The 27,012-nt window shown below is 38.1% G+C and overlaps 2 protein-coding genes and 1 long non-coding RNA gene across 5 annotated transcripts in view; 2 read left to right on the top strand and 1 right to left on the bottom strand.

The window, feature by feature from the left end:
- LOC112161175 overlaps positions 1-9,749 on the top strand; it is a 31,047-nt gene extending 21,298 nt beyond the window's left edge. Inside the window, exons 3-4 of the long non-coding RNA XR_002921801.2 lie at positions 7,472-7,608; positions 9,326-9,749. This is a non-coding gene — a long non-coding RNA (uncharacterized LOC112161175). The remainder of the gene's footprint in view (positions 1-7,471; positions 7,609-9,325) is intronic.
- ttc17 (tetratricopeptide repeat domain 17) lies at positions 1-24,722 on the bottom strand. The gene is made up of 25 exons (XM_024296209.2): positions 24,480-24,722; positions 23,931-24,020; positions 22,157-22,326; positions 21,945-22,056; positions 20,775-20,906; positions 18,406-18,515; positions 18,153-18,300; positions 17,831-17,970; positions 15,627-15,787; positions 15,102-15,214; positions 14,433-14,585; positions 13,739-13,854; positions 12,495-12,651; positions 12,326-12,397; positions 11,554-11,778; positions 9,737-9,956; positions 7,113-7,223; positions 6,738-7,030; positions 6,509-6,662; positions 3,694-3,814; positions 3,439-3,598; positions 3,064-3,147; positions 2,191-2,310; positions 1,965-2,108; positions 1-932 (listed from the first exon to the last, which is right to left on the bottom strand). Exons 1-25 carry the CDS (start codon positions 24,648-24,650, stop codon positions 801-803), a joined length of 3,609 nt encoding a protein of 1,202 aa, XP_024151977.1. The 5' UTR covers positions 24,651-24,722; the 3' UTR covers positions 1-800.
- Positions 24,723-27,012, top strand: part of traf6 (TNF receptor-associated factor 6) — an 11,659-nt gene continuing 9,369 nt past the window's right edge. The window contains exon 1 of one of the 3 annotated variants that reach the window (XM_024296211.2): positions 24,723-24,847. The gene's annotated coding sequence lies outside the window, so the exon portion shown is untranslated. Of the gene's footprint in view, positions 24,945-27,012 lie in introns of all 3 variants that reach the window. The other 2 variants (XM_024296213.2, XM_024296212.1) reach the window with 2 other exon arrangements.

Here is a 27,012-nt window from a genome sequence, read left to right as displayed (position 1 = left end):
CTTAATACTGCACATTTATTACAGATTGTTCTTTTGTTATAAGTCAAGATTTATGATCCCTTTTCTGCCCGATGATTTTCATCAACCAAGAAGCAAATGCAATAGCATAGTTTTTTTCATTATTTTTAACCACTTCTGTTTTTAAATTAGATTTTTTTTTAGCAAAGATCAGATGTTAGGTCTGATATAAATAGGAATGATAGTAAAAATAAAAGTGCAAAAACTGAGGATTTCCATCCACTTTTGGAAGCACAAACAGCGAGGGCAGACTTTGTTCATTTCAAACTGAACCTTACGAGTTCAGAAAAAAACTCAAACACTTTCAATCGTCTTTCAAAAATTAAAATAAATTATTTACCGTGTTAACTTAAAATGTTTTTTCAATAATGGCCACGTTTTTATTTTATGTTCATGCCACCTTTTATCCTTAAGCTTATTTCAGAATTAAACCTGAACCATTAATTCCAATTCAATCATTATTCATTAGCTGAACCTTCACTTTTTTTCCCACTTTGAATCATCGTCAATTCAAGAAATCCTAGCAAAAATAAATTATTCTTTGATTTGATGGATGGCAAAAGCAGCTCTTGCATTTGTGGGGAAACATTATCTACTTCAGGAAACTTAAAACCTCATTTTTGGGGACGGTTCTCAACATAGAAAGAAAGAAAAAAATTGACGTTTTGGTTTAAATTAGCCAATTTAGGAAGCTGAAATGTTTTTTGCATTCATATGTATTTTTGCAGCAGTGTATCCGAGAATGTGGCGGCTCCGAGCGAGTCGGTGATGCTCCGGGGGCCTCAGGGCTGACGCCGCTCTCGCTTGGTGAGCAGGTAGCACTGAATGGTTCTCAGGCGATCTTTGGCAGGAGCAAACTCTGGCTGCAGCTTCAGAGTCGACTCGTACCAGTGCATGGCTTTCTCAAACTCCTCCTGAAAAAAATGACAGAAGATGCTTAGCGTCACTGACGGTCGAAGGTTAAACTTTTTGTAAAAAGCCTTAAAGACCCACTCCAACGAGAATGGTGTTTTAACACGTTCTTGTAGCATTTTTCTGACATTTATTAAGAACACTTTCAGAGAATTTATGTAAATGGTTGTGAATCAGAAAATGCAGTTTGAAAACGATAGTACATTTTTATGTAGCGGGCCACAAGTTTGCTATTCTACGGTGTCCCTGAAGTTCAAATCATGTCAACAAATCACTCAAACAAAAACCTATTATAGATCAACACAATGATTAACAAAATAAAACAAATACTAAAAAAAGAGACAAGATTACACCTGAAAAACCTAAATAAAATTCCAGAAAAAATAAAACAAAATAAAATGTTTTGGAAAACAAAATAAATTTCTAGAAATGAATATGAAACATTAAAAGTTGAAACACAGTAAAAAACAGAAAAGAGTACGTCACTGATTGAATGATTAAGTTTAGACATTTCATTTTTTTCAGATACTTCTTCAATATCAGCATACAAATAAAAAAATGATTATTATGCTAAATACCTCAGTTAAAATGATGAACAATAAATTAATAAATAATGCCTCCCTTTTCCAGTTACTTTTGTTTCATTTTGATTTCTAGAAATTACTTTTGTTTTTCAAAATATTTCATTTTTTGTTATTGTTTTGGTTTGAAGAATTTTGTCTAATTTCTAACATGTAATGTTTTTTTATTACTTGTTTTGATTTTCTTCAAATATATTTTTGTTTTGAGTAGTTGTAATTTGGACTTCAGGGCCACCGTAGAGATAGGAAAAGGGGGCGGGCTTAATCTGCATCAACAGCTGCAAATTTCTGATGAACTCCTGCCGCTCTGAAGAAACTATGTCCTAAAAAACAACACAGATTTTTCTGATTCTGGCTAAAAAAACGGCATAACTGAACGATGAAACGGTAGATCAAAGGATGATTATACTTCAAACTGAAACAAAAAAGCAGAAATTGTGACGTTTCCTTTACCATTGCGATATAAACATTAGCAAGAGTGAAGTGGTTCACTACAAAATGCGGGGCGATCTCCACGGCCATGCGGGCCACGGTTAGCGCGTCCTCCCATAAGCGAGCGTTCTGAAAGATGTTGGCCAGACTGATCAGTGGAACATCCTGAAATACAAAAAGGTTCTCTTTTACTATACAGAGATCATTTTTGAATAAAAAAAACAAGTATAAAAGATTTCAAACTTGCCTTCATGTGATGGGGGGCGTAGTTAAGGGCCTGGCGCAGACAGTCGATGGCTTTCTTGCCTTGACCTTTCACCCTCCAGTACAGTGCAGCCATGCTGGATAGAACCCAAGACGTCTGGTTCTGCAGCGAGGAGAACGAGGAGAACCCGTCTTTAAGGAGCAGCTTCCTTTATGTTAAACACTTTAATGTTACCAAAATGTGAAAACATGTTTTTAAAAATGTTAGCAAAAATTCTGCTATTTACATTATGGAAAGAAACAAAATGCAAAAAAAGTAAAACAATTGTATTTGCAAAAGTTAAAGAAAAAAAAGAACAACAACGGCTGTAAAACTGAGCTTTAGGTTGTTGTTAAGTGAGACTGAAAAAATATCAGCTAAAAATATGTTAGAAAAAAATAGTTGTTGAAAGGCTAGGAGGTTCTATGGTCAGATCAGGATCAGCGGAAAGTAATTATAACAAAACAGATTGCAAATTTGTAAAATAGGAAATGTAAATTTAAAGAAACTTATAGGCCTCATAACTTGTGAAGCACTTTGTAACGTCTGTCTGAGAACGGTGCAAAAGAAATAAAGCGTACTTTTGTAAACTTAAAAAAAAAAAAACACGAAAGAAAACTGAACATTTTGGTAATAAAACTGTATTCGAAAAATATTAATCTAAAAATGTTATTTACAATTTAAAAAATATTGAAGCCATAAGGACAAAAAAATTAACTTAAAAAGTTTGAACATTTGTTTCCAGCTATAAATATATAACTATAACTTTTTAAATTACAATTGAATTGATCACATTTTCAGTATTTCCTTCAAGTTTATTTTTCAGATTGACACTATTTGCATTGACTTGATCCTGATTTGACTCCATGTTCTCACCTTCTCCAGCACTTTGGCGATGCGAGTTCCCACTTGCTCAAAGGACTGAGGGGAGAATTTATCTTTGCCGAGATTCTGCAGCACCTTCAAGTGAATATGAGAAAAGTCAGACTGTCAGGAGTTTAAAGAAAGAAATGTCTTCTCTTGAAGATGTTCATAAATGAAGCCACTAGATGTCACTAGTTCTTCAAAAACAGACTGATACTGTCAATGAAAGCATTGGAAGGGATTTGAATTATACATTTTCTGGGGTATTTTAGCCTTGATCTTATTCCGTTTCCTTTTTTTTAAACGTTTGTTTCTAAAATTGTGTTTAAGGCGTGCAGCTGATTAAATCAGTCTTTCTGGATGTTGATTTGGCTCCATCCTCTATACCTCGCGCAGCTGGCTCTCCCCGGTGTAGTGGATGGCGGCGCGGTTGGCGACCCCGGCCAGGTGGTCGAGGGTGTGCATGCTGGCTGCTAGGTTGGCATTGCATAAAGGTTCCACTGCTGGCTCCTGGAGTGGTGTGCCAAAGTCTATGTGCTCTGTGATGCTGGAGAGCAGGAAAAGTGGAAGGTATCAGAACAGAAAAAGGGCAGATTGTCGGTATGCTAGGTCTCTATTTTTTTGCCTACATTTTTGCCTTACTCAATATTCTTAGCAGAAACAGCCAGCCAAGTGCTGGCTACAGTGGTGAGGTCGACCCTCCTCGTCCGCTGACACTCCTCTGGTCCTGGCCACCCCAGGCTAGTGTAGTCCTTCCAGCGACCTGCAGAAGACAAAAAGAACACCAACCTGACATATTTCTTCTTCAAGAGGGAGGTTTATCATCAGATTTTTCAGAGTACAAGTTTATCTTTTTTTGTTTTTTCTTTCTGCATAGTTTGGCTGGGGTTGCGGCTTAAACTCAGGTGTGACTTATATGTGATTTTTATAAATTAAATAAGCTCATATGTTCATTTTTTCCCACTGTTCCGTTCTGGAAGAGTCTCTGGATGATCTCATGAACTCAGACATGGAGACGAGTTTATTGATGCTTTAGTAGAACTCTTTTTAAAATAAATAAACCCGATCCCTCAACATCATCCATGTCTGTCATGCATTAAAAATTGGATATGCAGCTAAAAATGTTTGACAGTAGCTCCTCCCACAAACATCTGAAGTATCAAATTTATGTACAAATCTTTTGACAAGTGTCAATAAGTGAATTGGTCGTGTGAATCATGTTTGGCAGATTTGTTCAGAAGTGCTGCACTTTTCTTTTGATCAAAATTTTTTCTTTTTTTATTACACATTTTTTATTTCAACTTTTAATGTTTAATTTTTTTCTTTTTTTGGCGATTAAACAATAATGATATTTATCGCGAGGGAACTTTTTCGCTACAGAAGAATGAGTCTATTAGGATAGACTTTTATTATGAAGGGTCCAAAATTGACACTTGCGAGCGTTTTCTCCTCTTTGGCGAGTAAAAGTTGAAGTCAGTTACCACACAAATGTTTACATCTAATTATTTATGTTTTGGTACATTTTTTTAACTCTCCACCTCTCCATATATGAATACACATTTTCTTAGGTATTTAAAAAACTAGTTGCATGATTTTCAGTGCATCTGTTATGTTGAAAGTTTGATAGGAAATAAATATTTAAATCTAAACAACCTGCTGATGATTACACATTTCTTTTTTTGAGCCAGAGCATTCAAATTTGACAAATATAGTTCTTTGTTTTTTTATATATCGTTATCGCCTGATATGACGGAAAAAAAAAAAAAGGTATAAAAATTTCCAAATCGTCCAGCCGCGGTCAGCCACCAATCATTTAAAATCTCCAACTTAAAAAAAGAGCGAGGTCTGTAATTTTCATCATAGGTATGCCTCAATTATGAGACAAAATGAAAAAAAAAATCCAGAAAATCACATTGTCTGACTTTTAAAGTATTTATTTATAAAATATGGTGCAAAATCAGTATTTGGTCACCTACAAACCAACGAGATTTCTGTTTCTCACAGAGCTGTTACTGCTTCTGTCCTCCACTCGTTATCTGTATTAATAGCACCTGTTTGAACTCATTATCTATATTAAAGCTCAAACAGTCACACCCCTGAGTCTCACTATGACCAAGACCAGGAATCTGCAACCTTCAGCTCTGAGAGAGCCATTCGGGGGGATTTCTCTTTGACTACAACCCAGTAGGAGCCACAAAGTCTTCCTTCATGCTAAAAAAAATTAGACATGGATTTGTATTTATGCTTTTGTTATTACTATTAGATAAATATTAATGGACGAATAAAACACAAACATAAAAAGAAAATAGCCTTTTTTTTTTACTTTTGACAGAAGTTTCTTTCAAAATTAAAGACATCCTGTCACTAATGATTATCTCAGTGCAGCAAAAGTAGTAGTAGTAAGTGTAACATCAGCAGTGATTGAATAAAAAAGTGAATTTCACTGTTGTTGGTGCATCTCTGCCACAAATGCAAATCTAACAAATCAAAATGAAATCCGAGCAAATTAAGCGACCTTGGCCATATTTTTTGAATACACTTTAAACAATAGAAACTGTGCTTAATAATCCAGTGCATCTCAATGCTGGTTGTGCTTTTTGACTTCCTTTGATTTTTTTTTTTTTTTTATAGGACAAGACTCACAAATGTGTCATAATGTTGTAGTTCAACTTGTGAACAAACACCGTCCTTCAACTGTTTGTAAATGAGCTAAAGTTTGAGTTAGTTCACTTTTTCCCCCCTTTACTACTTTCTCACTTGGTTACTTTTCAAAATTTAGATTTTTTTATTTTTTATTTTTATTTAATAAAAGAGCCACATGGGGCTCCGGAGCTGCAGGTTGCAGAACCCTGGCCAAGACCAAAGAGCTGTCTAAGGACACCAGAAACTAAATTATTGACCTGCACCAGGAAGACTGAATCTGCAATGTGAAGCTGGGTCTTTCAGCATGACAACGATCCAAAACACACTGCCCGGGTAACAAAGGAGTGGGTTTGTAAGAAGAATTTCAAGGTCCAGTCTCCAGATCTCAGCCCAATAGAAAATCTCTGGAGGGAGTGGGAAGTCTGTGTTGCCCAGCAACAGATCTCTAGAGGAGATCTGCATGGAGGAATGGGCCAAAATACCACCACCAGTTTGTGAAAACCTTGTGAAGATTTACAGAAAATGTTTGATTGCTGTCATTGCCAACAATGGGTAGATAACAATGTATTGAGATGAACTTTTGTTATTCACCAAATACTTATTTCCAACAAAATTTATAAATACATTCTTTAAAAATCAGACAATGTGATTTTTGTTTCTCGTTTTGTCTCTCATAATTGAGGTATGATGAAAGTTAAATCTTTTTAATTCTCTCATCTTTTTAAGTGGGAGAACTTGCACAATTGGTGGATAACTAGATACTTTTTTGCCACACTGTAGTGCAGTAAATACGATAAAGAGGAAATCCATTTACCAGAAGGACCAGGTGATGGGATAGTTGGACCGCTGATTTCCAAAACAGAATGCCCTCCTGGTACCGAATCCCTGATGGAGATTTCATCAGACATTGCAGCACTTTCCGACTCCTCCATCTTCGCCTTTTTAACCCGTTTTACCTGGAAGGTGATCTGAAAACAATAAAAACATGCAGTTCAGCTGTACTCACGTTTTAATCCCATCTCAAAGGGAAGTGGAACATTTACCCATTCCGCTCCGTCATCGTCCTCACAGTTTCCAAAGCAGGGCCCACTTCCCACGCGGGCCCCCATCACGCGGTCATTCTTCAGGACCCGGATCCCTCGCAGGTCCCCTCGCTTTCCCCCGACATCCAGTGCTCCCTCAAACGCCCCCATCAGGTCTTCGTTCAGCTGCCACTCCTCCTCTTTCGGCCCTCCTTCGTCTCCAAAGGAGGAAGCGGCTCCTGACGTAGAAGGAGACACCTGCTGCTGGCGCTGCCCGGCTGCTTCGCCTGAGCCGTTGCTGTCCACGATGACCTCTGGAGAGAGGACGTCACCTTAAACGTGTCAGAGGATAGACTCCATGCACAGACACTGAGAAATATGAAATCCTTTTCTCACTCTCAAAGAGCAGCGTGTCCTCGATGGCGGGAGCCTCCTGCTTCTCCTCACTGCTCTCCCACTCCTCCAGCTGAATGCCCAGGTCCTCCTGAGCCAGGCAGCCCCCGTCCTCTGAACCAAAGAGACATTTACATTCAAAACCCCACAAAAATACAAGTGAACTTTGATTCGTTCGAATAAAGACAACGATTTTAGCTCCAGCATCATTTTTTTACCATCAAAAAGCTAAACCCAAATGGAGGCAGATTTTCCTCTTTCTCCAGCCTGACCTTAACTCCAGTGTTTATTAATGCAACCTTTAGTTTCAGCCAGTGGAGGAGAGCTCTGTCTAAATTTAGCGTGATCTTTTTTTTCTGCAGCTTAAATTATTGAAAGGAAAAATGCTGCACTTCAAAGAACTGTGTTCGTCACTCCCACTCACGCTGTGGGCGCCGCTGGATTCTCTGTAGACATCCGGTGAAACGATGATAAACTCACAATGTTTGTCCAACAACAGGTCAGTCTGACATAGAGTAACAATAAAGACGCTCATTACAACAACACTTAAGGGGTTTGCTCTTAAATAAGTGACTAATAAGAGGTGTTTTTGGATACAATTTTATGTTTCTTTGAGTAATTTTAAGTGGTTCTGTAAGGAAGGCACTTAAGAAAATAAATCTAGCTTTCAATGAAGTTAAAATATTCATAGATTGAAGTAGCAAAGTTGCATAAGCACAAAATAATGTATTAATTTAATAACACAAGGTGTTACATTTAGGGTAAAGGTGAGCTCTGTGGGAAATATATCCACACATTGTTAATTAATGTGGATCAGATGATCTTGAGTTTGATATTTGTCTGAAATTTCTATAAAAAAGTATCGGTGGGAATCGATTGAAAAAATGTAACAAATTTATCGCAAACTGAAATAAATTAATTCATTTTAGTATTTACTGAACACTTATCTGACCAAGAATCACAAAATGAAATCACACACAAAACTACATTTACATTTATTTTTGATTAAGGATGTCAATTGGGAAAAAAAAAAATCAGATTAATCACACTTTTGGGTTGTGATTAAACACAATTAATCACGTTTTACTAGGTAAATTCGATGACCATATGCAGATTCTGAACAAAAACAGGCCAGAGAGAAATTTTCCTTCATTGTTATTTTCTTAAATGTTATCAAGTGAAAACCCAGAAGTGTAATTTGTGAGCCCAAAACACATCAACAGAAAGATAAGTAGAACTCTAAACACTTAAGTCTGCAGCGTTAAACAAAGATGTTGACATACAGTTATAAGAAGAGAACCTGCAAACCTAAAAAAAAAGTTCCGGTCGTTTCTCTACATTCATATCACTGCACACGGCGCTTTAAAACAACCTTTTCTTTCATCTTTTGGACTAAGATAATGGGTAAGAGCTGATCTTTCTCTCTGAACTGATGCTTTTTTTAATCTATCGTGATGATCAGCATCTATATCGCTTTCTTCTGCCGCTGCAGTCGAGCGTTGGTGATGCTTGTTGTGTTACCGTGACAACACACCGGATCACTGATCAAATAGACCACTTTATGTGGAAAAAGTGATCTAAACCAATAAAAATAACAAGAATAAAGTACTAAAAACTGATTGAATATTTATTTCTTTTGTAAGTGACCGTGGTGTCAGTGGGATAATACTGACGGAGTGTTTAATGCTGTGGATGACTGAACTGCTGAGGCAAAGCGAAGTGCAATTCATTTGTGTTAATAAATATTAAAGCGTTGATTCTTTTTGATTAATAGCATACAATAACGTTGACAGCAAGAATAAAAAAGTAATTTGGCCTGTTTGAAATCAGTGATTTTGATCAATCCTGATTAATTCCTTATTATATAAGTAGCAGTACGCTGTCATCTTTTTTCTTAAGCTGCATTAGCGCATCAGGAGTATCTTGTTTCAATGTACAGATGCGATCAGAGGTCCTGCAGCGGGTTTTGAGCGTTCTTTCATGTTTTCAGAGTTCAGTATCTGAGGTGGCAGAGAAGTTGCATCGAATCTACAGATCAGAGAGTTAGCTTTGGCCTGCGACATGTTGAGGATGAATCAGTGGGTGGAGTCAAAACCAACATGGAGGACAATCTGATCGTTCTCCTCCTGAACTTTATGTTATTGTTCTCATTTGTAATGAGAAAATAATAAAAAAAGTTCTCTATTCTTCTTCTTTTTTTTTCTTGGACTTGACAGCAAGTCATCAAACTGGGTCACAGAGAGACAGAAGTACCGCTGAAAGCATCCGTCATTCAGTCGCAGCTCCTGCAGTAGATGATGAACCTCACCGTACTGAGAGTCTGAATGATCTCATAAACCCGGACATGGAGACGTGACTATTGACACTTTTGTAGAGCTCTTTAAAATAAATAAACCTGATCTCTCAACATCATCCGTGTCTTCCATGCATCGTAAATGAGATATACAGTCTATGCTTCCTCGTAGCGATGAAACTGACAGTAGCTTCTCCCACAAGCGGCAGGAACATCTACATTATGAACACATTTTTGGACAAGCGTCCAAAAGCAACAGGGACAGAGGACGCAAAATCCCCACATGAATGTGAAGGTTTCCACTAACAAGTCTGAGTGTGTTGGAGTGACTCACGTGAACAGGGCTCTCTGTGTGAAAGATTGTAAAGGGAAGGGTAGAACTGCAGACAGCGCAGCAAAGGTAAGGCGGAGCGACACTGCTCACAGCCGGCGAAGGAGGAGAAGGCCGAGGAGGAGGTGAGGGTCGTCTCCAGGACGTGTCGGAACAGAGCCAGAGCACCTGTCACGTTGCTCTGAGCCAAATGCACGCTCACCAGGCCCAGCAGGGTGTGGGGCTGATGGGGGAGACAAGAGCAGTCTGAGAGCACTGACATTGAGTTTTAGCAGGTTTTAAGTCTGTACTTACCTTTGTGTTTGCAAACAAGTTTTAATGTGACGGTTTAATACCCATCAAATTCACCTTTGGAAAAACTATTTTAGTGCTGCAGCCAAAAGTTTATCTGTGATAAATAAATAACATAATAGAGAGATTGTGTTTATCACAAGCGTTTTAAATTATTTTAAAAGTCTCGATATCATGAACAGATTCTGCTGTAAAACACAGCAAAATTACAGCCCTAATTTGATGGAAGCAAATGTTAACAAGATATTCACAGATTCTGATTTTTTTGGTCTCAATCATTCCTTTAAATAAATGTCTAAAACTGACAGCAAGTGTCTCCTATGGTTGATCTTAATGCAAACAAGGACCTACAAAGGCATCTCAACAGAAAACAGATCAGGTTTTTGTTCTTTTTAACCCTAGAGCATCTCTGGGGGATTTTCACCTAAACAAAATTATTTAGATGATTTCCAATATGTTGCATTTTTCTGTGTCTGTGGGTAAAATCTCATGTTCCAGGAATGGGCGGACCTAGTGCTGGGCGATATGACGAAATATATCTTGTGGGTGATAAAGTGTATATTGTGGTAATTCTCATGTATTGTTTATATTATTTTTATTTCTTTATTTTTATTGCTGAACTTTTCTGTAAAAACTTTTCTTAGTAAGAAACCTGAAACTATTGTGGACTCTGAAAAAGTGTTTTTAATTTGTGACTTGAAATAAATCAAGTCAGAGAAAAGTAAGTAATTACATTTTTGTCAAATAATTATTATTGTTGAATAATTATTTGAAAAATTCCAAAACTACAATTAATACCAAAAAAATAATGAAAGTTGAAATTGAACATTATCATGTAAGATTCTATTTTGTCATTGGGGGTGGGGGAGGGATAACATATTCAGCATTCTTTTCACAGTTTTAGATTTGGTCTCCAGACATGTAAATGTAACCAGAAATGACATGTTTTCACATTTTTGTTTATGTTCAATGTTCAAACATGTGTGAGCGAATGTTTACGTTTTGAAGTACTTTATATATGTTTTCTTAAATATATTTTTTAAAGCTTTTCAAATAAGTTATAGTCAGTTTTTACTTTTTACTGATTTGAAAAATGATCTGAACCGTGACCCTAAAACCATGACACAATCCGAACTGTGAGTTTTGTCATCCGTTACCCCACTACTTATTTATCCTCCACTTTTACTAGTTCATAGTTAACTATTTTTTCTAGTTAATAATTTTACCTGATTGAAGTGTTCAATTAAAAAAAGGCTAATACAATAAATTTTGGGGACAACCTGGATGTGTTAATTAAATGTGTTCTTTTTTTTTGGATAAAAGTATCAGTTCGGGATTCAGCTTCAGTAGATACTCAAAATCAAAGGACCTTGATCCAGATCAGGACTTCAGAAACCCGATCGGGACATCTCTAGCTGTGGTGCTACGATTTCAAGTTAATCCCGCCTTCCTCACTGATCTTGTACGACTTGTAGCTGAATTAAGTGTGTGGCAGAACCTTTCTGTTCTGCTTCTTCAGGTGCCTTTACCTCAGAGGCATTGAGTGCCAGAGCGCGCTCCAGGAGTGTTTGCGCATGGCTGCTCAGGCCGTAGTGCAGTAGCAGGTTAGCGGCGTTGGCGAGGGGCAAGTGGTGATGTGAAGGCGGAGCGGAGCTCAAGACTTGGCGGAGACACTGCAGCGCGCGGCTGCCGTTGCCTTTGGCCCGCCAAAATAAAGCTGCCTCGTTGTGGATCTGCCAGCGGGGAGTCGTGGCCTAAATCCAAACAAACTTCCGTTAGCTTGTTAGAGCAGCTCGGTGATTCAGAATCATGTTTGAGACGCTCTCCTGAACAACTAAACAAGCGGCAGATTTTGGACTGAGAGACCCACTCTGAGGAAAATAGTTCTTTTAGTGTTTTGAAAGTCTTCTTGTGGCATTTTTCTGATGAGAGATTTAGACATTTCTTTGGAAAATTAAGCTCTGCATTACATTTCTGAGTTTTTCTTTATTCAAATCGCTGATGCAGATGAAAAAACAGTTTCAAAGTGAGCCGACATGTAAGGTAGAGAATATGCCATAAACTTCATGCTTCCACTTGCAGACGTCTGAACTAAAATTACTGTCAATCTGCAGATCCTAGAAAATGGCAGGTTTTCAAATTTTGTCTAAAAACGGCATGATTAAAATCAAAAGATCACTGGGAACAAAAGACGATTGGAGTGGGTCTTTAAATCGAAAACTAGCTACTGAACAAACAAAACTGTGCCACATATAAAACAGCTGCAACCTGTAAGAGGAGATGAATTAGAAAACTATTTACTTGTTTCATTGCTTCTGCTATGGTGGTACCAATCTGCTCCAGAGTCTGCCCGCTGCGCCGTGACCGCAGTATCTTCAAACACAATCAGAAATGTTTCAGAAAGAAAACAAACAGATGGAACAAATACAATTCTAGACACTTTTCTCCCACGTGATGAAGAGACGTCTACCTCAGCGGCGAAGGGATCTGGCAGCTCCTTCTCCTCCAAGGACCAGTCTAAGGATGCGGGCAGCAGGGCTGGATACGGTTGAGGGAACGGGTTACAATCTGGCAGAGCCACAGTCTCTGGTGGATTGCTGCTCCCATGAAGGAGAGTTTCCAGCGAGCTGAGAAGTTAGTGGAGACATGCCCATTTTCAATACAAAAATATCTCAACGTAAATACTTCAATATTTTAGTGTTAGACCTATGAGACTGTCTGAATGTACGGAACATTGTACTAAAAGTTAACGTTATTTACAAGACATTAAGGGTGTATTCAGACTGGAAAAGTCTGTTGGTCCGCTCAGTTTGGTCTGGATGGAGTCCTGAACCTGCGTCTGGTCTGTTTTCAGACTGCTGTCTACTGGAAATTCCTGTTTTGAACCAAAACTTGTAAACAAAACCATGTGACTAAAGATCTCTTCAGTCATAGGCCAGGAATTATGAGGGCGGAACAAAGCAACGAGGGAAAGAATAATGGAAGTCCTACGCTTTGCAATCCTTTTTAGGATAGTCCATCCTTTGTAGAAAAATAGACCAGGATGGCTGGGGCAGAGTCACTGCAGCCACCCGTTGATTGGCAGAAAGTAATGACGACATTAGAAAGCACCAATTTAGCGCTAAGCTAACGATTTCGTTTTTATGGTGGTATTCTTCTTAGTTGTCTGCAATCTCCTTTAAAAATAATCCCTAAATTCCTGTTTTACACAATGTACAAAAAGTAAAACAAGAAAAAGACAAGCTGCTGGATGACCACGTTGCTGCTTTGTCGCAATGACACGCTAGCGGTCTACACCATGCATGTGCCGTGATAACAAACCGCTCAGTGGAAGCGAGGATTAACTGAGTGGAAATGCTCTCCAGAATGAATTGGACTGTCCCGTACTACTCCTCACAGTACCGGACTGCTCAGTGGAAACGAGGCTTAAGATCTTACTAAAATAATCCAAATTACGTACACAAAGTGTCTGGCACTCAAAATGACTGCCATGGCCTTTCTTTGATAAAATACAGCAAAACAAAATCACTTCATTGTTTCTGAATAACTGTCTGAAACCAAAGAGGAGATCAAACTAAGCTTTAGGTTCAAAGGCCTGTTCTTGTATGAACACTGCAGTGTTTGAGGCTTTACAGTATTAATTGAAACTGTACAATAAATGATCTGACACTGGAACAGACAGGAAGTCTGCTCTGACAGTGTGGGGTTACAGACCTGAGGCCTTGCGTTTCAGGAGGAAGGTAAAAGGTCGGCAGCAGGTGAGCGGGGGGCAGGTGTGGGTACTCGTGGAAACAGTGAGCCCTCTGAGGCCACAAGATCCTCTGAATGTCCTAAAGGGAAAAAAACACAATCAAGGATTCATTCAAGTTTGCCAAAAACAACAAAAAAAGAATCTTATAAAGAATTCAGAAAAATGTACTACTATTGGTAAGTTTTAAAAAAAAATCAATATTCAGTGTTATAATTTTCTATTCCAAATTATGTCTATTTACATGGTGCCTTATGCAGGTCAAACGCTGTACATTAAAAGATCCAAATAAACACCAGCAGAGCAGAGTCTCATGCTGTCAAAAACCTGCATATAAAAATGGGTTTTAAGATTTTTTTAAATGGACAATGAAGATGCCTATACAACAAAAAGTATATGAAAAAATATGAGAAAAATCAAAATAAAAGTTCTGGTTTGCATAAAAGTCATATCAGGGACTGTTTTCCAACAAAAATCAAATAAAAAAAAAAAATTATTTTAGAATTTAAATGAGTTTTCACTTTGTAAGTTTAAGCCTCTAAATTGGATAGAATGTTATCCTATTAAAGAACTTTCTATTTTGTGATAAGAATTAACTCAATAATAAGCCCTTTTTTTGTTTAAAATAAGAAATGTGTGCTCTTTTCTTCTTAATCTTGCCTGCGTGTAACCCCGATTGTTGCCCCACAGCACAGCAGCGGGGTCCTGGTTCCCCGACACAGAGGGATGGAGTGGGGGGCTGTTTGCCGACTGGTTTGAAGTGCGCTCTGACACGAGCGCCACACTCGACGCCACAGACACTTCTTCTCCAAACTGAGAATAGAAACAAAAACAATAGAGAAGAACGGTGAAACAGCAGCTGACACATTGTTTGATTTTTGTTTATTCTTTGTTCCAGATTATCACAATCTTTGCCAGATTGGAGTTCTTTGATGCAGCACTTCTACCACTTGTTGAAACAAAAAAAGGAAATGAGTTTTATCTCTTTAAAGAGATTTGGTTCAAATTTCTTCCAAAGTAGAATCTTGTTTTTTGAGCTAAAATCACAATGGTAACAATTACCACAAGATACACGAAGTTCAGCAAATAATAGCAGACGATTCAAAGAAATGTAAATTATTTCCTCCTGCATGATTGTAAAATGATGCTGAAATATTTTGAATTTGTTGCCAAGTCAAATAGTGATAACCTTGAAAAAAAAATCTAGAAAAAGTTGCAAAGATCAAAAACTCTGGTTCTATTTGTTTGATAGATTTAGTTTTTTTTCAGCACAGACGTTTGGTTCCAACAACAGACGGATCACTTCATTTCTCCTCGTCAAAAACTCACCTGAACATAGTGGACGTGTTCGAAGCGGTCACCTCGATGATAGCGCACAGGCAGGTCGTGGGGGCAGAACAGGCCGCGCTGCTGCTGACCCATTTCACACATCTGGTGGTTTCCTTTATGAAAACAACACACACTGTCAGGTGCTGCGACACACTTCTTGTCTATCTCTTGCTGGCAAGGAAAGATTGTGTCACTACATTTTTTCATTGTTTCCAAATCAATTCCAAAATCCAGAGCTCTGGAAATTTCCAAGAAGCCTTTGCAAAAAAACTGTGTGCATTGATGCTGAATAAAATGCTTTGTGTTTGAAGGATTTTTCATTTAAAAAGTCATCCAAATTTTCATCTTTAGAATCTGCTGGAATTACATTGATCGCGTTAAAAGTTACAGTAAATCAAAGAACATAAAAACACTGGAGATCCGGTGTTAAAATGTTAACAAAACCAGAGGTTGAAACGTGCAATAATATGTAAATGACTTCAGTTTGATTAGGCTCTGGTCGATCTACCGTGTACAGAATCTCACCAAGTTGGGCTTCTTTGGCCATTTGGGTCTCGTGGATGATGTTCCGTAAGATCTGCTCCTCCTGCAGCAGCTTATGCTTGTCCAGTGACTCCTGCTGGCGGAGGTAGTGGTCGTGTTGCTTTTGGTACTCCTTCAGTTCGTTCAGAGTCCGCTGCAGGGATCTGCGACAGCAGAACACCCAAGATGAACAAAGAAAAGTCAAGACTGCTTTAAATAGAACTCCTACAATATACGTTTTTCTGTTTTGTACTGAGGAGGAAAATCAAGACGGATCAAGTATGTGGAAACAAGTGATTTGAAACTATGAAAAGTTTGTAGTTTTATTAAACAAAAGAGGTTAAAGAATCCAGAAAAAAGATATAAATGATTTTTTATTTTGTGTTTTTATAATCTTGGAACAGCAATTTTAGATTTCTATCTCACAGAAAGGATGAGGTTGGAGTTCTGATGATAAGAGTGCAGTAACGTGTGCTTCACAGAGATGAACCTCCCGGGACAAGCACCCATGTCGAGCACCTCTCAACCATACTCTAGGACTGGCTGAACAGACCATAATGAGGAGGACGAGGGCAAAAGGATGCGAGAAAGGACTGGGGTTTCTGTAAACGACAGGTGTTATTATTCTGAGCGGGCTCAAGTGATCAAAAATATTTACACATCACACTACAGCACCAGGTGACTTTACAAACACAACGGCGTCATCTTGTCACTAATCTTGTGCTGAAATGGACAGTTTTCTCCCATAAGGGTGAAACTACAACGCGTGTCTCATTTTGAGCGTTTAGGAAAGTCCACGCTCCCAAGATGCATTGCTGCATGCCGCACAAAGCGCAGATATCCAGCCAAACATCACACATGTTTTTCCAATATGTTGCGGACTGCGCAGTCACTTGGATTCAGCCTTGCTGCATTAGTGTTTGATCACATTCCACGACGTCCCCTTTAGGCCTTTAAATCAAGATTCCCGGCACCACCGGAGTGAGCAGGGCTGCCACGATTAGTCGACGTTAGTTAGTTGATTTTTTTTTTTTATTATTTTATCTCAAGAGTACAGTACGCACTTTCTAATGGTGCTACTGCTATCTTTGATTTAAGTCTTGTTCTAGTGCCAGAAAAAAATAAAGGAAAGTGGCTGCATAATTAATTAAAGTTTTCTTCAGTTAGTTTAAAGCTAATTATGGTTAAGATGAGTGTTTTACCTCCAGTTTACACATTAGTCGACTAATTGGAAAAATAATCTTTGATTGGTCGACTATTAAAATAATGGTTTGTAGCAGCCCTATGAGTGAGCCTCTACAACGAAGTATGAGTGGACGATCCCTTCCTTGATTTCAGACTCCCTGATGGACAAACACACAGTGAGACTGAAAGACTGATTGACTGGGAAGGTTGTTAGCATGACAGGTGGACCGTAGAGAGATGGCGCTGTCTCTGTTTTGCTTCAAACCTCAGACTTTTCAAACAACTCAAAGTCACATCAGAAATGCTTTCAATGCCTCTGTCTTTGTAAGTTGTATCAGAGGTAGACCAGAGGTCACACTGTGGAATGATTCTCAACACCTCCAACGTTAAGAGCAATGACTCCCACTCTGATCATCTTCTGATCTACTGTTAAAGAGTTCCCAGTGGGGTTATAATTATGATGATACTGTTTTTAGACAAAATAAAAAAAAACTGTGTTGTTTTCTAGGACATATTTTCTGCAGCACAACAGGAAATTAGATTCTGTTGTTTACATTCTCTCCCGTTAGCTAACAGCATCTCACAAACCCAAGCTAACATTAGTGTAGCAAAAAAAAAAAGCGAGTGATAATTGAGCTATTCAGACGTACAGTTCTGATCCAGATGTCAGCTCAGACGTTTGAGGATCTATTTGTCTACAGGTGGATGTTTCAGAAGTGTAGCAGAGAAAGGAGACTTTACCCCATTGCCGTGTCAAAAACCCGAGCTTTTTCAAACATGTTCTTCTGATTCAACACGATTTGAATAAAGAAATACTCGAATGTAAAATGCTACAAGACTGTGCTAAAAAGCTTGTGTGTTTCATTATCTAACCAACTAAAGTCCTTTTTAGTGTTAAAACTGTTTTGTTGTTTCATTTCTCAGTTTTCTGATCTTGACTTTGTTACTAATTGATCTTCATAGTTTTACCTTCTTGGATGAAACCAGAAATGACCCAAAACGTGCACATCACCTACACATACCTATGCTGGGCCTCCAGGCGTTGCTCCAGTTTTTGCTGACACAGCACGGCGTGCTTCCTCCTCAAGGCCTGCTCAAAGCCCGGCTGGGCCTGCAGAGCCTGCTCGTAACACAAAACTGAGTGGTTGTATTCCCCGAGCATCTGGTGGTTAAAACAATCAAAAAAGGGGGAGGAGTTAAGACTGTTCTCTTGCTCAGAAGGATAGTGTTAAGAGTTTTAAAGCAGAGGAGAGTTTGAAACAGTTCCTGTTTTTCTACAGCTGATTCTGTGGTTTAAAAGCGTCCGGTCTTTGCTGCTGCAGCGGTTGGCTGACTTATACTCACAGCATAAATGTTGCCCAAGGTGTAGTGGCTGGTGAAGAGATCTGAGGTGAGGTCAAGGGCGGCGTGGGCGAGAATAGCAGCATCTGCTGAGAAATGGGCACGGTGCAGGATGTTGGCCATGTTGATCAGTGCTACATCCTTATGCTGCCTGTGAAGATTTTAAATAAAAGACATAAAAACACAGACCCTGTGAGGCGACCCTTTCAGTATTTTGTGCATGGGAGCAGAAGCTTCCCTGTTACTCTGACAGTACCTTGGGGAGAAATGCAGAGCACGGACTACACAGTCCACTGCCCGCTGAGGCTCGTTCTTCATACGCCAGTAAAATGATGCCATGTTGTACAGCACCCAGGATGATGAATTCTGAGGAAAAAAAAAAAAAACAAGGAGTCAGGCACCTTTTCTAGAAGTATATTTGGAACACGACCTCAGAGAAATGCAAGCTCGACGAAAACTTTTACTTTTTAAAGAGTGACACTGCATTGGATGATGTAATTCAGTTAGGGTTCGTGAGTGAAAATGGGCTACACTTTGTAAAGACGATAACTAAGTAGGTTCAGTTTAAGACTATTTAAGAGACGAAATTCTATCTAAAAATCACTAAAACTAATTGTGTAATAAAATAAATGCACGTCCGATAGGGAGAATCCAAATACTTAGATATTTAATTGTACATTTCAGGAAATGTAATTATGTCTCTAAAATGCAGAGTAATGTTGGACTTTACGTATAAACTAAACTACCCGTCACTGGAAGTAAACACACTTCAAAGTAAAGCTATTAAGTGTTTTTTAGATAAAGAAAACAGGGACTGAACTTTAGATTACTGAAATAAGTAAGGCTATCAAATTATCGTGTTAATCGCGATTAATTAATTACGGACATTTTAGTACGTTATTTTTTTTTATAATTTCTTTACTGCTGAAGTCAACAAGGAAGTTGACAGAGAAGCTGAGATTGTCTAAAGTAGTTGTGCTTCCATTAACTTTGAAATTTCGCAAATTAGAATTTCGATAATATATCCTCCTAATAGAAACACAACAATTTCGAAAAAACTGGCATTTTTCGAAAAAAAGTTTTTGCTCTTAGAAGAGGTGGTTTTTGGGGAGTTTCGAAACAGACATTTTTCGCAAAAACTGTAATAGAAACACTTTTCGAAATAGATGCACCTCTTTGTATGAAGTGTCTGTCCTGAGCGCAGCACAGCGGGCGGCAGGAGAGATCCAACAGCTTCACAGCTCTTTATAAGTTAAGTGTCATACGGAATCGTGCAGCTCCTCCATAATAAAATCACCAAGATTTCCTCATCGCTTCATCTGCAGCTGCACTTCTGCAGCTTGGAGCCTAAAGATGCTATAGTCTCGCTTGAGGAAAAGCGCGAGTGCAGGTACAGAAACTTAATTGGATCTCGTCGTGTTTTTAAACAGAAAAAGGTCCAGCAGCTTATTTGCTAGCATGATTATTTTTTTCAAAAACCACTGAACAGGTTTCTCACGTGCACCTGAGACTGTCAATAGACTGCGCGGCACACGCTCTCCAGACAGAGCTGTGACGTCACCGCAATGCTCCTTTATTAGTGAATCAAATGAAAAAAATACTTGTTCTCATTCATCGCCATGTTTTAATGACTTATTGCGTGAGTTGGTTTGTGCTTTATCGCAAAATGATGATTTAATGGAAACAGTGTCATTTGGAAACTGTGTTTTTTCGAAATTCTTAGAATTACGATAGTTTTGCACAAGTGTGTCATGGAAACGCAGCTAGTGATAAAAACTATTTCTTTCAAAATCTTTGTGTTTTTATGTGTAGTGTTTAGTTGATTCTGATCCGCTGTTCTGAATAAAAGGTATAAATGATAGTGATTAAATTCATATTATTTAATTTTCTATATATCCAGTAAAAAGACACACATGGAAACCATTCAAACGTATTAAACAGAAAGGATCGAGGTTTGATCTGTGACTCGCTGATCTTCATTCGTGAATCAGATTGCCACATGAGTAACGATCCACAGGCGAGTGTTTAGTTTAGAATGCATTCATGCATTGAAATATAAAAGCCTAAAATGGTTAAATGCTAGACCACAAACTATAATGTCATTAAAGCATTCGGAGGAAAGGTTTCCAGGCCATTGTTGTTCTAAAAGTGCATTAAGAAAACAATAATAACAACAACTGCCACATTTAAAAAATAAAAAAACAAACATTCTGAATTTTTTCTTTGCTTGAATTAAACCATATTTGCTGTTTTTAAGCCATTTTTCATCCAATCTGGATTTTTACATTTCAATGAACTCATGTTGATTATTAAGACAACAGATGAGAAATAATTCCCAGCCAGTTCACAAACCTGTGACAGAACATACGAACATTCTTCATAGGCGACAGAAAAACAAACATTAAAATTTGTAGACAACATTTCTGACTTTCATTATATTTCCATTTGGCTTTAGACGTTAGATTTGAATTTGCTGTACATTTATTAAAACTTTGCCAAATTCTTAAAATAGTACCCCATCGGATTTTACCTTCATAATCCTCTCAAGTACCTTGATGAAGGGGCAATAAACCCCCTGTGGATTTGTACAGCTAGAGGAAGCAAAGCTGCGGGGAAAAGCATTACCATAAGTAGACCTTGATGGATGCGATGGGCCACCTCATCAACACTTCGACCCAGATTTGGAGGCAACGAACTAAAAATGGGATCTTCTTTAGAGAGAATGGGAGATGTCAGGTTTGACCTCTCCTGGACCCCCTAGAAGAGACAGAACTAATGTTTAGGGAAACAATATTACAGTCATATGAAGAGATTGTAAATGAACTCTGAATTCTATATTAGGGCAAATTAGTAACATGTAAATGACCCTCGCATACACTCATATGGTGATACTAAACAGAAAAGAGAGGAAAAAAATCAGGATTTCACAAAAACTGATTAAATAAATACTTTATTTATAATAAAGTTCTTAAAATAAATATTTATTGCTTGACATTTTTATGTAGCAGCGGTGAAGATTTACAGTAGTGAGACACAGAGCTCTCATAATTAGACTGGGGGATCAGGGGCGGGGCTGCTCAGCTCAACTCCAAAAGCCACGCCCCCTCAGAGGAGATTTTGGAAACAAAGGCTTCAGAACAGCATGAAAAATATATTTTTTAAGACATTTAGGTTGTGGAATTTTGGTTAAAAATATTTTTTAAATAAAAAAAAAATAAATATTGTCATCGGGGGCTTTAAGATCTGACAGCTCAGATAAATGCAGACATTTTAAAGATCATCAATACACGTTGATGAGCCAAACTTAAATTGTATCATTGCATCACACGCCACTATATGGTCTTCTTTTAACTCACTCCCACTAAAGGCTGGATGTGACTTATATTTTCTGCAATATTCAGCCAAATATTAATATGTAGTATATTAATAATTAATAGTGGGGGATGCATTCCACAAACACCCCACCATAGGTGAAATCCATAAAGTGGAAGATGTTTTAAGGCTGTAAAAACCCTCATTACAAACTTTGTACACTTTTCTCAAACAGACGTGAACATTTTCACACTTTTCTCTCTTGTTTAAACTCTCAAAGTTGCAATCTTCATAGACACTTAAATCCAGTACTATAGAAAAAAAACTACAATCTGATTGTGATCAAAGAATTATGCAGCATCTTTGACAGGAGACACATGGAACAGAAGAGTTTGACTGACAAGATCAACAGCCAATCAGGACGCAGAACACAGTGAAAATAAATAATAAGTATGCAAAGAAAGTTGCATCAGTGAAACTCACCCTGAGATGCTGGAAGGCATGGATACTATAAGGTAGTTCAAACAGTTTTGCACAGTCTGGCTTTTCTAGATCCGGAGGCAGCGCCGAGTGAGGATCCAGATAATCCTCTGGGCTTTGAGGGGAAAAGCAGAACATCAGTGAAGTCATTACCCAGATATTCACACTCTCAGGTTCTATGCGTCTGCAGTTCTAAAGCAACAAAGCTTCCTTACTTGATGTCTTTGCTTTCCAGGGGAATAAACGTGCCATCGTACAGATCCAGGTCACCCAGGGGCACCTTAGCCATGACACAGTCTGGATCTTCTTTATAGTGCCGCTGCTCCAGACCCATGTCTCTGTCCTCATTCTCCTCAATGTGAATCTTCTGCGCTACCAGCTGCTTCTGCTCAACCATTCCAAAATAAAAGCATCAATGTAAAGATGCAAGAGCAAGAAAATGATGAAGATCACTGGTTGGAATGAAGAACAGTGAGTAGTGCAATTACAGGATGCAGTTATTAAATAACACTGTACTATGAATGAATTTGTGTGGGTAATAATACTCTTAAAAAGAGCTGTACAGAGAACTAATACCAGTTTTTTTTCCAACCAGTGTGACACAGAAAATGACTCAATTTCACCTCAGTGGTCTAAAAACCTTCAGCATTACCAGAATGTCAACTCTGTTCATCCAAACAGGACCAGGTTCCACGCAGTTGTTAGGAATAAAAAAGATCCTGAAATACTTTATTTAATTGATTCCTATCCAAGACACTTTGATACCACAATTTTGCCACAACTTTGGCCCGTCACTCTCATTTTGGAAAGTAAGTTTGATGCCTTAAACTATCTCTGCCAACCCTTCTTGGAGGCCTCATCATTCAAGTCATCAATGTGACCAATCAGACGAGGTTAATGTTCTCACTTCCTTGGGCCAACATGGTTCTGGAAGTAAAGATGGGGTTTAGCGGCGTACCGTCCCGTGAGATCTGGTGTCCGATTGTGCAAAAAGTGTTTTAAATAATGAAGCTTAAAGACGTGAGGGTGTCCGGCGTCGGTGCCACTGCTTTTGGACTACATCTCCCATAGTTCAATGGATTAACAAGACATCATGTCCTACCACACTACTGTTAACTGTCATGGGGCCCAGCAAACGCAATACTGGAACAGATGGTTCGAACAGTTTGAAAACTTTCTTATTAAAATCAGAGGTAGAGTTCTCCTTTAAGATTTCAGGTGTTGGAGCACTAAGGAACTCTTAATGGCCAGAGATTTAAGTTTTTTGTCTAAGTGTTGTATTGTGAGGTACCCAGTGATTCCCAGCCCTAATCACAAAAAATTCAAGCTAGATCATTGAGGGACTGGAACATCATTTTAGTACAGTTTCCCCTTTTTTATTTTCAGTTGCTGGTGCTCCTAGTGACTTTTGTAGGGGAGTAATGATTAATCCAACCAGATTCATCATTCTGAGTTAATGTGTTAATTAAATCTAACAATAAAATTGTTTCAAAAAATACATTGATGTTGGAAAATACCTTGGGATTGAGGTACAGTAGGTTTATTTCACTATAATGTAAAGTAAACAACACACACATGATGACACCAAAAAATGATCAACCATTATTATATTCCAATGTGTGCACACACTGAATTCTGCAAAGACGTGACCATTTGTGGACCACTTTATGAAATTAAAATGTTATTGGATTAGTCATTTCTTGTTTGTTTGTACACATATTTAATTGACACTTATTTATCTTGCAAGAAATACAAGGAATCTGAAAAACTTCAGTGTTCAGTACCAGGTATTTATTTCTGAGTCACACTGGTTGAAGTTTAAAAATATCTTTATTTTAGGTCAGTGAATTGGATCGTTGAACCACAACTTATGCTATGAATCGAATTGTTGTCACAGCCATAGATTTTTGTTAAGAAAAACATGTACCTTAGCTCAAAATAACGTTAAAAAACACTGGCTTAAACTATAAATGGAAGAAATCAACACACCTCCAGTTTCTTGAGGTAGTTCACACGAGTTTCTTGCCTCATGAAGATGACAACATCATGAGGATGCTTAAGATTCAGAGGAGAGTCCACCTAAAAACAAAAACCAGATGAATGCAACTGGAGAGTCTCACACCACCAGGGTCATGTCAGGTGCGCCAACTCTTATCTGTCAAACCCCAGACTCCTAGTGTTGGCAAAGCACAGGAAGCTAACTCAAGTGTTGTTAATAATTAGCACAAGTCACACACTGGGAGGTTAGGAAGGGGTGACTCATAGGGCAGGTTTCATTTTGTTGCAATAAACTTCCAATTTTTTTACGTATTATTTTCTTTTTAAAGAATTAAGTAAGCTAGGCTACAAACATACGCATTTTTTTAATTTATGCTAAAGCTCTACCCCCTCGTATTTAGCCGGTTAGCGTAGCTGCTTATAAACTAGCTTACTAAAAACTACACAAAATAAACAGTGATCTTTAAAGCAAACGTTCACTGTTAGCTCCCTGCGCTAGCCGCCTGAGGTAAGCGTTAGCATGTCGATGAGCTGTCATACTTGCTGTTGAATTTTCCCATCCTCCGTGACCACCCAGTGGGTCGTAGCTCCTCCGGAGTCCACTATAAGAATACAAAAGAAGAGGAAAAGCTTCCCTTGAAGCGACGCTTTACGTGTGTTGCTAACACGGCAGGGCAAAAACACAGGACAGCTTTTCCTGAAGTCCGCCATTTTTCTCCCCCTGTCGTTTGCTTGCTGCTCCGTTGTTAAACTGGTCTCCGTCCACCAGGAGGCGCTCGCGTTCCTGACGAGTGAAAATCCCCACCGGACATTTTGGATGACGTTTGTAAAAGAAGAAAAAAAGAAAAGAAAAGAGAAAAAGAAAAGGAAACTTCAAGCGAAAAATTCTGAGCGATATTAAGCCAAAGGTAGGTTAACCCAATCTATATAAAATGTTCCGCATACACTTTTAGTTCGTTGCTTTTGACTTCCCGTGAAGATTCCCGCGTGGTGTTTGCTGTTCTGGTCAGTATGTATATTTTGTAGCTTTTTGCTAGGACAGTTAGGTTTCAAACTGCAGTTCCGCATCTAGGGGCAGTGCTGTCAAGTGACAACATTGCTAGCTAGCTAGCCTTGTTTTTAACAGCTTTTCTAAAGCCACATGTTTTATAAGATTTTCTAAAGCCACACATGCACCTTTTTAGAAATGTTCGCTGTTTACATAAAGAAAAAAATATTTTAAAAGTTATATGAACTTTGAGCAAAACACTCAGAAGTATGTCACTTAATGTTAGTTCAATCTTAGCTACATGGCTAGGTTGACATTTTTGACAATCTTTTGGCTAAACTGGTTGTTTCACGTGGGGGTACAAGTGTTTACGCACAGGGATATTTTGATGACTTTATTTATTTATTTTATTAAACACCTGTGTCATCACCTTCAATCCCATTACTGTATCTTACTCTCTAACAGAAAAGTATAAACCCTCTTTGGCTTGGTGCTTTGGTCAGTATATTTACCACCATTCCCTTTGCAAAAACTAGCACACTTGAAGTTTAATTTATTAAGGATACTTGAATGTAAGCAAGTCTATTTTAAACTATGTACATGTAGTGTTAGAATACTTCTTACAGTAAATAGATTATATAAAAAAGTGAACTTCTGGTATACTTCCTCACTTTAAGTATAGAGCAAGTATTCTTATAGTAAACTTAAATATACTACTTGTAGCTTATGTCTTATGTATTTAAAATTATTTTTCAATGATTGAATCACTTTGACCACCTGATGGTACAACATGACAGGTGCTCTTTACATATCTATCTTGGTACTGTATTTTTTTATTTTGTTAAAGCTATTCTGTCTTAATTATCTTCATAGACATTTGGTTTGTTAAAAACATACTCATCACTGTAGATGCTGTCTGTACTGCATACGTCCCTAACTGGATCCTACTTAGCGTTCCATATGAAATAAAATCTCCCAGTTATGCCCTGCAGATGCATTTTGATGTGGAAAATTTAGAGCAGATGTTTCGTGTTTGGACTCAGATCATCTTTTGTTTTTTGTAAAAGCATTCCCAGTGGTCTTTTAATTACAATTATGCCATTTTTAGCCTAAAATAAAATAATAAATTGCAGGTTTCTAGTACATGGTTTCTGCAGAATGACACTAGTTCATCAGAAACTAGCCCACCCCCACTTCCCCTCACCCAACTGTTTACACAATCTCAAGCTAGCTTACAGCCCCTCACACCTTCAACTTAACATCACTGGTGCAACAAAAATGGTGAGAAATATTGAAACTTCCCAGTCGTACATTTTTGAGCCAGATTCCAGCTCAGAGGATGAAAACAAAGATGTACATGGATTTATATGTCTGCAAGTGGATCCAACAGACTGGAGAGGAGCAGGGAGCTTTATGTCTTCCTGTTGTATTTTCAACATCACAAATGCAATCTTTTTACAATGGCATTTTTCCATCTGCTCCTGATTCATAACCATTTCAATAAAGAAATATATGGCATCCGTCATCAGAAAAATGCCACAAGAAGATGTTAAAAATATCAAAACCACCATTTTATTTCAAATGAGTCTTTGATGTCATTTCTGCTGAGCACCAGCTCATATTCTTTAACTAAATAAAACTCCCATCTTTTATCAGACATAATGTATTTACCTTGTTTATTTGTACCTAAGCCTATTTTTTTCCAATGGTTTGAAAACTGCACAAAAACGGATATAATCATCAGTGATGGAATCTGCATTTCGGTTTCCATCTATATTATTTTAAGATGTATTGTTCTGTGTAATGTATTTACCTTCTCAATCTCCAAGAATATCTTGCCACAACTTTATGCAGAACACCGGTTATCATTGTCATGACTCCCTGTATTATTACAGGAGTACAGTCTGTTAAACATTAACATTAAATTGTGAGCAGTCGTTGCCCTTGAGGATGTCCTCACCATTTGACCTTTTGCAAAGTTAAAGACATCGACTGTATAAGAGAAGTGAACAGAGTTGATGTGATGTCACCCATTGAAAATAGTTCACTTCCAGAGCTTTTTCTTGTGTGTGTTTTTTTTTTTTT

The sequence above is a fragment of the Oryzias melastigma genome, linkage group LG3 (assembly GCF_002922805.2).
Source record: "Oryzias melastigma strain HK-1 linkage group LG3, ASM292280v2, whole genome shotgun sequence".
Taxonomy (NCBI): domain Eukaryota; kingdom Metazoa; phylum Chordata; class Actinopteri; order Beloniformes; family Adrianichthyidae; genus Oryzias; species Oryzias melastigma.
Note: the sequence above shows the minus strand (reverse complement) of the source record. Positions and strands in the feature narration are given on the sequence as shown.

Bases quoted from the DNA above. Each gene is read 5' to 3' on its own strand.
- ttc17 (XM_024296209.2), bottom strand. From the start codon at position 24,650: ATGGCGGACTTCAGGAAAAGCTGTCCTGTGTTTTTGCCCTGCCGTGTT. The intron at 22,327-23,930 runs GTGTGTTGATTT...ATGGTTGAGCAG, and splicing joins ACTACCTCAAGAAACTGGAG to AAGCAGCTGGTAGCGCAGAA. The intron at 3,148-3,438 runs GTATAGAGGATG...ATTCACTTGAAG, and splicing joins GGGAGAGCCAGCTGCGCGAG to GTGCTGCAGAATCTCGGCAA.